Source organism: Thamnophis elegans, chromosome 9, assembly GCF_009769535.1.
Source record: "Thamnophis elegans isolate rThaEle1 chromosome 9, rThaEle1.pri, whole genome shotgun sequence".
Taxonomy (NCBI): Eukaryota; Metazoa; Chordata; class Lepidosauria; order Squamata; family Colubridae; genus Thamnophis; species Thamnophis elegans.
The window spans coordinates 56,646,020-56,659,669 of record NC_045549.1 but is presented as its reverse complement, the minus strand read 5'-3'; the positions used below and the strand labels follow the sequence as shown (position 1 = coordinate 56,659,669).

Genomic DNA, 13,650 nt, shown 5'->3' with positions numbered 1-13,650 from the left:
TCTAACTGCTATTGCTATTGCTATATTCCATAGTCCAGTTAAGCGGTTGGCTAGGCTTAGGTTTCACTCTTCCTCTGCCCGTTTTTAGTAATTCAGTGATAGGGAAGGCTATCTGTGCAAATGAGGGGATAAATTGGCAGTAGAAGTTGGCAAAGCCCCAGAAACTCTAGAGTTGCCTTCTGGTCTGGGAGGCTTACCATTCTAGTATGGCTTTCACCTTTCCAGGGTCCACCTCCACTTCCTCACTGGACACACAGTACCCTAGGTAATCCAAACTGGTTTTGTAGAAGTCGCATTTGGATAGGTTTTAGTGTAGAGCTTGGCTTTCACTTTCTCAACTTTTCAAATTTACAAAAACAACCAATTATCTCAGTTGATTGATTCTAGCAGTGGAAATTCTTTCCTTCTTAAAACTGCTGTATCTATAAGAGATCCCTGCATCATTCCTGCAAATCCCTCATCACTCCCAGAATTCAGGAAGCATACTTCTGTAATTAGAGGAAGACTGACATGAGGACATCCTTGCACTCGATTATATTATTAGAAGATGAGAGCATTGAATTTAAGAAAGTCTACCATCGCCTTAAACCGTACTTCCGGGAGTCCCAAATTGGAAGAGAGTTCATCACCCAAAAGAGCAAAAGTGAGGGAGAAAGACTACATTGAAACTGACGATTTCCCCAGTTTTAGCTGAAGATGAGAAGTCAGCCAGACAGTCTGATAAAAGGGGTAAAGTCAATCATCTTTTATTACTATGGAACTGGATAAAAGGGAAGAAGAGTCTCCTCCACCACCACAATCAAGAAGAGGAGGTGGTTCCTGGCTGTTCCAATTATGAAGGCAAGAAGCAGATGATGCAGAGAGTGCAGGAGGCAAATTTGGAGATATTTCAATCATTTTCAGATGATTGAGGATATATATGCAATCTCAGAGAAAAGTTAATTATACAATAGAAGCAGAAAAGAGTGAAAATTTACCTGTAAACTTTTTCAAATGTCAAGTCAATATTTGGGTTTTTCAGAATGATGCCAGATAAATAGTGTTTCCACTGGCGATTAAGCAAGTAGGGTGTGTCCAAAATCTAAAATGCGATTTAAAAAAGATTGACTTATAAATCTAATTTGGCTTCTACAAACAGGTAGTCCTTGACTTATGACCACAATTGGCCCCCAAATTTCTGGTTTTGAGTGAGACATTAGTTAAGTGGGTTTTGTCCCATTGTATGACCTTCCTTGCCACAGTTGTTAAGTGAATCACTACAGTTGATAAGTTAGGAACCCAATTAGTGAATCTGGCTTCCCCACTGACTCTGCTTGGGAGAAGGTTGCAAAACGTGATCACATGACCTTGGAACACAACAATGGTCATAAATATGAACCAGTTGCCAAGCATCTGAATTTTGATCACATGATCATGGGAATGCTGCAACAGTCCTAACTCTGAAAAATGGTCATAAGTCACATTTTTCAGTGCCATTGTAACTTTGAACAGTCAATTAAGCAACCTGTTGTAAGTCAAGGACTACCTGTACTCAGAAATTTCAGGTTTTTTTACTATAACTTGTTTTGCAAGTAACAAGAAATTACATTGTATAATACCCATTTCCTAAACATTATGGTGTTATTACACAGAGTGGCAACTTTAGAGTGTTTCAGAGGCCATGTTATTCATTACCCTTTACTGAAGAACAAAATAGGAACTTAGTTTAGATCAAGTGAAGTTATTTAAGCAATAGTAATAATTTGGAATAATGAAAAACCAAATGGGGAATCCAGTTCATATCTAATTTCTTCCAGGAAGTTCTTTCAAACTTGTTTCCTCACTTGTAATATATGGCTAATAATATCACCATCTACTTTAGAGGAGTGCTTTAAAGGTGATACAGTGATGACTGTCTTACATCTTCCTCTAGCTATAACTTGGTACCACAATAAATCATGTGTTAGAGCAGGGCAGTGGTGGGCTTCAAAATTGTTTTAATTAAATTATGGCCTTATATGTTGGCCATATACTGCATGTTGTCTGGGTTCCAAGTAACCCTCAACCAGGGGTGGGTTTCAACTGGTTCGCGGCGGTCCCCGCGAACCGGTTGGTCGGCGAACCCAGAAGTAAGTAACTTCTGGGAATGGCGAAGGGCCCACCTGCCCGCCCGTGCTCCTTACCGGTCTTTGAAGGCTTCTGCACTTCCACGCAGGCGCATGGCACATACAGCGCCTGTGCGATTCTCCGCGAGCAGCTGGATGGCACATACAGCGCCTGTGCGAGTCTCCGCGAGCAGCTGGAGCATCGCGCAGGCGCTAAGACGCTTGCGTAAACTGCGCACGTGCACAAGGACGCCGCCGGCCACGTTCCAACTGAACCGGTTGGAACGGGATTAGCAACCCACCCCTAACTAAGTAAGACTCTGAGGCAGACATTTCCTCAAAGTTCCATTTTATTAGAGATGTCATATTGGCATATCTGACAGCATATTTTATGAAGTATTTTGAATGTTTTACAAGTGCATGGCAAACATTAGAATTATCAGAAAAGATATGGAAATTCATGATTATATAGAGTGCCCTACTTGGAATAAAGTCTTGTCATCAAATGATTCACATATCAACTTCTCCATGTTTCCACCGGCAATGAAAGTGACCACCACTATGAGCATCAGAACCCAGGAGAAGAGGAAGCTGAAAGTAACTCCACTGATGGAAGGAGCGGGAGAGAGAGAGAGAGTGATAGGAAAAAGCATTTTAAGAATACATCCTTTTGTAAGTATTTTAACAGCCAATTTAGACTAAGGAAAACAATTTAAGAACATCTATTAATTCAGAAGTATGCATTGATTTTCCAGATCAAAAATAAGTCTGTAGTTACAGGAGAGGGAACAATGTAGAATATTTTCTGTTGAAATAGCTTTGCTTGAGAATGTGTGAAAACGGGAGCAGGACAGAATACAGAACTTTGAAAATACAGGAATTTTGGGTCTCATGTGAGAAACTATAGCATGTCTTCCACAATTCTATTAAAGCACTATTTTATTCTGAGAGAGCATTCAAAGGACATTTCTCTTTGTTCTACCAGAACTTCAGGTAGATTTTGAAAGGCTTGTTTTTTAGGGAATTGTAAGTCTGTAGTACAATTTTTGCAATTGAAGAAGTATTTTTAATTGTTTACAATTCCCAAGATGATTTTAAAGAAGTTACTATTTAGAAAAGGCATTTTCATCAAAATATTGTTAATCTTACATATAAAAATAAGACGGATTCCTCCTTTTCAGAGAATCCACTAAAATGTTCCATTTAACTCCATTTAATGAGATGCTGCTTCTGCTTTTGCATATCATTAAGATCTCTTCATGGATGAGTCATTTGAATGGTTACTAACTTAAAGCCACCAGCATAATTTTTTAAGTCTGGAATATGACACCTCTTGTGAGTTTATGATTGCTTTAAACTATAGGTAGGGCCAGGCACCACCACTGTACCTGATTTAATGTACATATATTTAGTTTAATTAAAGTTAGTTAACTACAGTTAACATAAGAACTAGAGAGACAGTGTTTAAGGCATCAGGCATCAGGAAGACCTTCCATTCTAGTCCTACCTTGGGCACAAAGCCAGCTGGATTACTGAGGCCAGTTCCTCTCTTTCATCTTTAGGAAAGAGGCAATGGTAAACCACTTCCAAAAAACCTTGCTAGAAAACTGCAAGGACTAGTCCAGGTGATTGCATATATACACATAGAAAGTGAGTGTAACTCCAAAGTTCTAAAATGTAAATCTCAGTAAAACCCAAGACAACATTTTCTTCCTTCTCAACTTCTTTTTTGCATTTTATCTTCCAAGATTAAAAGTACTCACGCCATCAGGAAATTTCCTCCAGTATTTGAGACACAGCCTCTGGTTGTTGGTGTTGCATTTTTGTCATAGCCACACATACCACATAATAATCCCAGGTAGAAAAAGACCAGGATCAGGACCACCATGCAGCATAGGATTAAGCAGCCCAGCCACCTAAACAGAGTAACAAAAAGATGATTCCAAGATCAGTCAAGAGCCAACCACATTTCTCTTAAGTTTCCTATTCTCATTCAAGAGTATTAGAATTAGACTTAAAGTTTTCTTGCATTTTAGAACCTTTTTAATAAAAGGAATGAAGATGAAAGAAGACACTGTAAAATTAAATGGTTATGGGAATATATTCAATTTGAGAAGCCTGGACAAAGATAAAAGTACAAGTTTAGCTTAGCTTGTGGAAGTTGGATGTTGAGGATCTTTCCCCGTTGCAAAAGTGTACCTTGGAAGCAGTGACGTGCGGTGAGGTTTATGGCTGGTGAGGCACTGACACAGTGGTGGGTTTCAATTTTTTTAGACTTGTGGACTTCAGCTCCCAGAATTCCACAGCCAGGCATGCTCAGTTATGATTTAAAGCGACAGCATTTGTTTTTCTCCTTTGCGAAAGAAGTTTCCTTCTTTTTTTTCTTTTTCTTTTCCCTTCCCCTTCTTTCTGCCTCTCTCCCTCCCTCCTCCCTCTCTCAAACAGAGGAGACCACAGGAGGAGGCAGGAAGCCAGTCAAAGAGCCATACTAGAGCACACATACTTTCCCCCAGCCCCGGAGGAATCTAGCCCAGCTTCACTGATTATAGGTTTGAAAAGGCAACGTGGCTCTGCCTGCAATCAAACTACACTTGGGGAAGGAGAGCACAAGCGAGCCAGGGTCCTTCCCTCCAGCCTTTGCCCAAAGCCCCGCACCAGGAGGATGAAGTTTGAATTCCTCCCCTCCCTCCGACCCATACATACCTTTTCCAGCTGTTTCAGAGCGGATTTCAACTCTGCTCTTGCCTCGGGTTCTCTGAAGAAGCCCCGCCCAAATGAGCGCCCTCTACTATGAGGAAGGAGAACTGCGTGCCTCAACTACGTCAGGAATTTTTAGGCTTTTAACCCTTGCTTAACTCTGCTCGAGTGATCATAAAATGTCTAAAGTCAGACTAGATGAGGCACACAGTTCTCCTGCCTCATAATAGAGGGCGCTTTTTTAGAGGCTTTTTTAAACAGTTAAGCAGAGTCATTCACGGTGAGGCAGCAACTAGCTCAGCCTGACCTCAGCTCTCGCCTTTTTCCTTTTACATTTTTTTTCTTTTCATGATGGGAGTGGTGAGGCTGTGCCTCCCCTCCCTCACCTGACTGCATGTCACTGCTTGGAAGATTATACCTGGTTCTACATAATCCAAATTTGTATTATTTGCTGCTAATAAAACATGAATAGCGGTTGTATGGATATTCTGTGCTGCCAATAAACTCTTCTTTGCATATTAATGGCAACAAACACTATTAGTGGTGCTGTGCAACTGAAGATTTAAAAATAGATCATAGGGTTTCAGAGTTTTAAAGGAAATTTAAGAGCCAAAATTTTATTTAAAGTTTTGTCAAGGCTGGAACTATCCAAACAGGAAATACTTAATTGTTTATACAACAAACAAGCTTTTAAAAATATGTATCTATAGCTGTCTATTTGATATATCAACTCTTTTTTCCTTGTCCCAATCTGTATCAGTTTTCATGATAAGTGAAAGCTTATCATGGGGCAGGAGAAGGATTAAAAACATCTCCCTTTTGAGAACCTGAACTTGTGTTTCTCTTGCACCTCCATTATTGGCTGCTCACCAAGACCTCTCTGGTGTAATAATTTTTCACTTCTTGGATCCTGATCCTTGTTCTCTTGCCTTTCACCCCCCTCTGAAAACCTAACTAAGATTATCCATTTTCTGGATGGAATTATTAATTCGTTTTCTCACTAGACACAAGAAGCCTATTTCAGAATTAGACTCCAAATGTCTAATTTCCAGTGCTTCCAATTTCTGGGGCAGAACAAGGCAGCTGAAGTTTTAATGCAATTTATACTAATTTAAATGTACCTAAAGTATAAAATAGACCTAAAATGTTTTGGTTTTGAATACTGCTACCCTGCATGTTTTTCTACCGATCGTTGTGTATTTGCATTGTGTTCACAGCTATGCTTCTCCAGTTTAGCAAGATATGTCTAACCACTTTCACTATGTAATAGGCATACTCTTGTTTCAGCTGGGAGTATCAGTTTTATCTTCAGTAATATTTTTAGAATAGCCTCTGCATTCTTTCATCAAAATAATATGCACGTACCTGTAGAAATCATATTGCTCCACTAATGGAAAATAACTTTCAACATAAGCTTCACCCTGAGTGAGGTATATTGTGAAATCTGTTAGAATCTTCTGAATGGGAAGCTTTTTAGTAAAGGCTGTGATGTTTGAACCAACATTTTCCAGGATATTTTTTATATCTGAAAACAATGGATGCATGTTAAGGATTTCAATTACACTTGCCAGAAAATGACTTGCCACAAACAAAAAGGATTTATTGGTCTCCACCTCCAAAAGCAAGACTTTAATGTTGCAAACTCACATGCGGATGCAATGCTTAAGTTTGTGCAATCTTTCATTGTTCATTCCAATGAAACCACAGCCTTATTCTTACCAAGGAGACAAGTCTGTGTCTGCTCCTAGGACCAAAAGCCTACTTAATAAAATATGACAGCATTTAATCATGTAAATTCTCACCTGCAACCCAAATGCAATTCTACTACTTTAAAGAGAACAATATGGGACATGTTACAGTGATTTGGCTAAAACATTTGAATCAGATTCATTCTTCTCATTCATTTTACCTTTTGTAATAAATCAAGGCATTCTGCTCACAGAATGATTTCTTGATTTCTTACTGCTTGGTATTATTATTTTACTTGATATTATTCAGAACAGGTAGAAGCCAGGAGCATTTTCAAGTGAAAGGGGCCTCCAGCACTTGTCCTCTTGATGCTCTGGGCTCAACTCTTATCTAATCATGTTTACTTTTTTCAGTCTAATTGGAGCCCAGAGTAATTAAGAGCTCTTTTGAAATTTGAGGAAGAAAATAATACAAGAGGGAGGACCTGGAAGCAAGAAAAGGGTGAAATGACCCTGGGAAGCAGGAAGACTGGCAACTGGGAGATGAAGCATCTGAGCTATTGAGAACAATGGGATGAGACGAAGAAGTCTCATGCCAATCAAATATTTGCACCAGGAAGAAAAACAACAGAGAAGTTCTCTAAGTCACTGCGTAAGGCAACAGTGGTTATTTTACTTGCTTTTAAATGTCATAAACATTTGTGCAAGAAACATTCTGGTATGTTACCTGTTCTGAAACCCCGCTCCCCTTCATTTACCAAAGCACGCCGGGACAAAGATACTTCAAGGATTTATTAACACACAGACTAGACCTTGGCAGCAATCCAGCACAGACTAACCTTGGCAGCAATCCAGCCTGCCAAGCTAGCCACGATAGCTTCTCCAGCTCTAGTAAATATGTTGATTCCTGAGATGAGTGTGTGGAAAGCCATTCCTTTTATAGGCTTGAGAGGAGCCTAATTATCACGAGCTGAGTTCAATTATCTCCTGTAACTGCGTAACTGTTCTTTACGCCTATTAGCCCTCCGTTGCCGGATATCCAGGACCAACTCCCTTGTCTCCTCCCCACTGCTCCAATGCATGACGTCAGGATCACACTCCCTTGTCTCCTCCCCACTGCTCTAAGGCTCAGACGCCTCCTGGTGGCCAACCAGCCTCTCTGCGCCCTGCTCGGAGTCGGAACCCTGTCCAGGGTCCTCCACATCCTCCAGAGCTGACTCATAGGGCCTCTCGCTGTTGGAGTCTGGTGGCAGCTCCAACGGCTCCTGCTGGGCCACAACAGTTACCTATATGTTGGTAATAGTGCCTATTTATGGTGATATGGACCTGCAAAGAATATGCCAGCTCTACTAAATCTTTATAATAGGAAGGGCCATAACTTGTCAATATGTATTAAATGTAAAATTTTAAACCCCAACAATTTCTAGTATCTGCTAAAAGCAATGTATTAAGTCTCTCTGTGAAATTGAATACCCCTCAAAATCTTTTATCTTTTGCCATCAAGAAAATCTACCAGGAATTATGAGAAAGAAATTAACTGGAAGTTTTGGGGATGAAACTAGATGTATTTAAGTGGAAATAGGTGACCAGCATCTTCATCTGCATTGCAAGCAATACCTGACTTGCATATCAATATTAATGAGGTTGCAGATATAACACCTGATTTTCTTCTTAGTGGCAGGCTAAATATACACTGTTTACCTTTAATTAAAAATAATTTGCATATGAGCACTACCTATAACTAGCATTTTGCTATGAGAAGAAACACATTTTTTTCACTAGGCAAAAGTAGCATGCAATTTTCACAAAAAGAATGGGGCTTCTGCTTAATGCATATTAAAGATAACCAAGTGATTGCTCTGCTTTTAATATCTCCCTGGTTGAAAAAAAAACATTCTGGTAATAATTGCACTTTTTTTTTTTTACAAAGCATGCATATGTTTACATATACATTATTTCCATGCTCTTTCAAAACTTACGAGGTACAGCTGCTTATAATGGCAGAATGGATCCATATGCAAGAATGAAAATAGAAGAGGTTGTTAATAAACACTTTCTTTGGTTTTCTTTATAGCATGCAAGGACTTAGCTCATGAAAAAAAGTTATAAACTACTAAAATTGTGTCTGGAGTGATCAACCAGAAGTTCACATGCCAAATCTAGACCTAAAAATGAATTTACCCGGTTCTTGAAGGATTTCAAATGTTAATTTGGGAATAATTTTTATAAATATAAAAAGTTTTTATTTGAAAAGGAAATTTCCAGTAAAGGAAATTTCCAGTAAAGGAAATTAATTCATATAGAAAGTGCAAAGCAATATTCAACCTTTTCTTGAATTGAAATTCCATGAGAATGGATAATAAAGAGAATCCATGATGAACCTTTCTACATAGATTCTATACCACAGCTTTGTACATTATTTTTACCTTTTACAGCAAAGCATGGAGATGAGAAGAACATCTCAGTATCTTCATATGCTTTATTCAAACCTTTCCCTACATCAGCCTTGCTCCTCAAAACGGACCACATTCTTTCCTTGGCCTTTCTCCTTTAGATTCTCATGTATCCCAACAACAACTTATGGTAAGTCAATGCCACTCTTAAACAATATTATTATTAGAGTTATGCATGGATAATGTTCTGATTTGGCTTTGTTTGGGGGAATAATTGTAAATAGGCTGGCACTAATAAACCACACACATCAAGCAGGGAGATCAATAGAAGAATCAGCTAAGAAATCTTGTGAATCACCATGCTCCAAACACTGTTCGGTTGTTGCCTCTTCAGCAACTTCCATCTTAAGAGCTCATGACAGCATTTTATTCCTGAGCAGACATTATAATCGTTCTTTTCAAAAGGAAATCTTCAGGCCATAGTATAAGCAACTCACATCCTAAATCAGGAATCAGGTTTACATAGCTACCGTGTTTTCCTGAAAATAAGACAGGGTCTTATTTTGACCCCCGAAATAAGCGCTTGGCCTTATTTTTGGGGAGGTCTTATTGAGGTGCAGTAGGCGGCGAGCATGGTCACTTCATGGCTTCTGCTGTGTTGCAATATTTTCAGGGAGGGCTTATTCTCAGGGGAGGGCTTATTTTAGTGCATGTGCTCAAAAGCCCAATTTGACTTATTATCCAGGGAGGTCTTATTTGGGGGAAAATGGAGTAAATTGTTACTATTCTCTTTTCAAACTCCCCTATTCTCTATTTACTGTTTCCCTCAAAAGCTTTTTCCCACAGCTTTGCTATGATTTTATGTGTCACATAATGAACAAAAACATTCCAATCCTAAATAGCCAAGATTATGTTGAAGCAACCCTAGATGAATTATGGTGAACCTTTTTTCCCTCAGGTGCCAAAAGCACACACCCATAATGTAATGTCCCGCCTGCACTGTGCCCCCTGCGAATGCATGCATAACCCCTCCCCCTGCTGTCCTACACATGCACACATGGCTTTTTTTGGAGCCTGGGGAGGGCATAAATGCCTCCCCAAGGCCCTCCAGAGGCTGGAAATGGCCCATTTCCTGACTTCCGGTGGACCCGTTTTTCACCTCCCCAGGCTCCAGAAGCTTTCTTGGAGCCTGAAGAGAGTAAAAACGGCCTCCCACACACCCCGGAGGCCCTCCAGAGGCTGGAAATGGCCCATTTCCTGACTTTCAGTGGGCCTGGTAGGTCTGTTTTTCACCCTCCCCAGACTCCAGAGGCTTTCCTGGAGCCTGGGGAGGGTGAAAATGGTCTCCCCCACCCTCCGGAGGCCCTCTGGAGGCTAAAAATGGCCTCCCAGAGCCTCTGTGCGAGCCCTGTACTTACCTGGTATTGTGTGAAGACTCCTGAGAAGGGAAGAGCAGCGTGGGTGGGCCAGCTGAAAATCAGTTGGCCAGCGCACTCATGCGCACCAGAGCCAATACTTTGATATGGCTCGCGTGCCACCTGTGGCATGCGTGGCATAGGTTTGCCATCATGGCTCTAGATGCGTACGATTGTAAAATGCAGAACAATTTAGAATCACCAAACTTTGATATATTTAGTGTTATTGATGGAAGAGAATATTTGTAGATCAATATTTGAACTATGAGATACTTGCTGCTCTCTGAGCTTGGTTGCGTTCCTGCAGTAGTTTCATTATTAAACTAGGCAATATCATCAGTGCTGAAGATGTTAGTTTTGGTGATGAAATATCTGCCAGAAAACAGCCAAGTTCAGAGACCACCAAGGACCCCTCAGTATATCTAGCGTCTATTTACTAATAGGCCTATATTTTAATTCTTTGTTCTCATTGTTCTATAGGAAGTTTCCCGTTTTCCATTCAGTGCTGTATTACAATCACAAACTTTTTCAGTCAACAAATTAATCCCTTAATCTTCCTTACCTGATAAAATATTCTTTGTTTGATCCCGTACGAGTTGAGGAGTATCATTAAATGCTGCATAACCCTGGAATAAACACATCCATCAGTATCTCAATTGCAAAACATAGCATTGATTTCTGTATTTAAGAAGAAGCAGACTAATCCTTGTTAATGTTAACTCTGTACATTATCGCTCCATTTGAATTTTAGAAACTGAAATAAACTGCAAACACAATAAGGGCACATTCTTACTCCAGAATCCACCTAAATTCAAGCATTCTGACCACTGTGTGAGCTCACTGAAGGTTCTACTTATCAGCAGGCCCTTAGGCCTGCTGATAATAGGTCGATCTTAGCCCTCATTACCTCAAAAAATGTAGAAGACTACTGGCTTTTATCAGGCAAAAACCTTCCCAAGGGCCAATTTAAATTCAGCTCTCTTTCTCTATGTTCTTGAGGTACAACATGAAGTGGAAAATCACTCTTCTTCTCTAATATGTGGGAAGCATCAACATATATAGAATAGCCTCTGTGAAATGCCTGCAAATACCATGGTCCTGTTTCAACAATCTATTCATTTATTACGATTTATTTGGTTCAAACGAACCTTCTTTGATTTCCCACGACTCAATTCCCCACGTCCTACCCACAGCAACCCGGTATTTTAGAATACAGGCTCTTGTGATTTGCATAAGCAAGAAATACTAATTACATGTATATGTACAGCACATGTACTGTAGCTGCAAAGTCATAAATGTGTCTAACAACTCTTCAAAGTTAAGAAATCAATGGCTTCAGATATTATAAGCATAATCCACAAGCAGATGCGAAAGTATCTTACATGTCCACAAATTGCATATTATGCAAAGAAAAAAACCATGACCCGTCAAAACCGCGCTCGACTAAGCCGCGCCCGATTAAACTGTGTCGCTGACGTCATCAACAGGGCGACAACAGCCAGCGCGGAGAAAGAAGGGCGCTTTAAATAGCGCTTTGAAAGAAAGCTGATTCAACTTAAGGTAAGGGTTAGGTTTAGAGTTAGGTTTAGGGTTAGCTTTAGGCTTAGGTTAAGGGTTAGGGTGAGGTTTAGGGTTAGGTTAAGGGTTAGGTTTAGGGTTAGGTTAAGGGTTAGGATTAGGTTTAGGGTTAGGTTAAAAGTTAGGTTTAGGGTTAGGTTTAGGGTTTGGTTAAGGGTTAGGTTAAGGGTTAGGTTTAGGGTTAGGTTTAGGGTTAGGTTTAGGGGAGTTAGGTTTAGGTTTAGGGGTTAATTTTAGGTTTAGGGTTTACAGCGTGCTTCTGTCTCCGCACTGTTGTCGCCCTGTTGATGACGTCAGCTACACGGTTTAGTCAGACGCGGTTTAGTCGAGCGCGGTTTTGTGGTGGAACCAAAAAAAACACCCAAGCTATTTGCCCTTCCCAACTTAAATGATAAAGATTTGCAGTTTTGAGCTAAGAGTTCCTAATGGTTAGCAGTCAGTAGAATGAAATGAAGCATGAAGATTTTTGGAATAGAATACTCCATCCTAAATCAGAAGATAGTCCTCAACTTATGACTACAGTAGGAATCAGAATTTCCATTTCATGAGTCACACCCAATTTTATATCATATTTGGCCATGCTTGTTAAGCAAATCACTGTAGTTAAGTGAATTATGGTTGTTAGGAAAATCTGTTTTTCCCCATGGACTTTGTTGGTCAGAAGCCAGCTGGGAAGGTTACAATTGGCAATCACATGATCCTGGGATGCTGCAACCATCGTGAATGCAAGGGCTTGAATTTTGATCACATGACCATGAGGATGCTGCAGCAACATAACAATAATTGTGAGGGTTATTGTATTCAGTGCCATTGTAAACTTTGAATGGTTGCTAAATAAGTGATTATAAGTCAAGGACTACCTGTATGTACTATAAATAAGGATTTTTAAAAATGTATGCGTAAGTTGACTTGTGCTTAAGAATTTTACATTGTGTTTCTTCTTGTATTTCAGTTGCAAATGCTAAAAATATTAACAGAGAAACTGTGAGTTTCCTTTGTGCACATCCTCCACATTTGAACGGCTTGTAGAAATAATTTATGAATATCCAAAGCAACAAGATAAACAATAGAATGGCATTTGGGATGCAACATGTAGCCAAATAGGTGTGTCTTAACCAGGCACAATCGCACCTTTTGAATGAGATTGGAAAGGTCTATTTTAAGGACTTCATTTACTTTGGCAAGCTGAGGGTTCACTCCTGGTAACTAAAAGAAGGGAAAAATAATTTCAGGTTAATATTGCAATCTATAGAAGAAGTTTAAGTTTTGCTGTTTATAGGATAACTGCATTATCCTAATATCACAAAAAGCATCCTAAACTTTCCTTCATTATTCTTGCCAATGTAGACACTCTTCAATCATCTCACTAGAAACATTTGCACTGTTTTATGTTACAGGTTTTGCTGAGGGAGAAGCAAATTTTAAAGATTATTTCTCTGGCCTTCCAGCTAATCAATAAAATTGATTTTCATGTGAGCTGCATATGTAATACAAACCTATGATGCGCTGAGATTGTCTACATCAATCAAAATAATAGTAGCCAATCATCTATTGGTACATGTGCTGAAAACTCATATTGGTGTCATTTTCCCCCAGCAGATTTTTTTAAAGAAAATAAATTAAAAGTATTTCAATCTAATTTGGGGAGCTTTAGACAATTTGGGGGGGGGGAGAAAGAGTAATAGACACCCTCATATCCTACTAGCACTGTATTGCTTATCCTCTAGCTTCAGTGCAGTGGTGGGATACGATAGTTTGGTAATTAAACATCTGCAAGAAATCACCAAGCCCATAG

General features: G+C 39.6%; 1 protein-coding gene across 1 annotated transcript in view; it reads right to left on the bottom strand.

The window, feature by feature from the left end:
* The window catches only part of PROM1 (prominin 1), a 124,250-nt gene that overhangs the window by 48,488 nt on the left and 62,112 nt on the right, over positions 1–13,650 (bottom strand). The window contains 7 exon segments of the mRNA XM_032223647.1: positions 978–1,081; positions 2,567–2,690; positions 3,848–4,000; positions 6,147–6,306; positions 8,449–8,460; positions 10,840–10,903; positions 12,987–13,061. Coding sequence (XP_032079538.1) covers positions 978–1,081; positions 2,567–2,690; positions 3,848–4,000; positions 6,147–6,306; positions 8,449–8,460; positions 10,840–10,903; positions 12,987–13,061 — 692 coding nt within the window.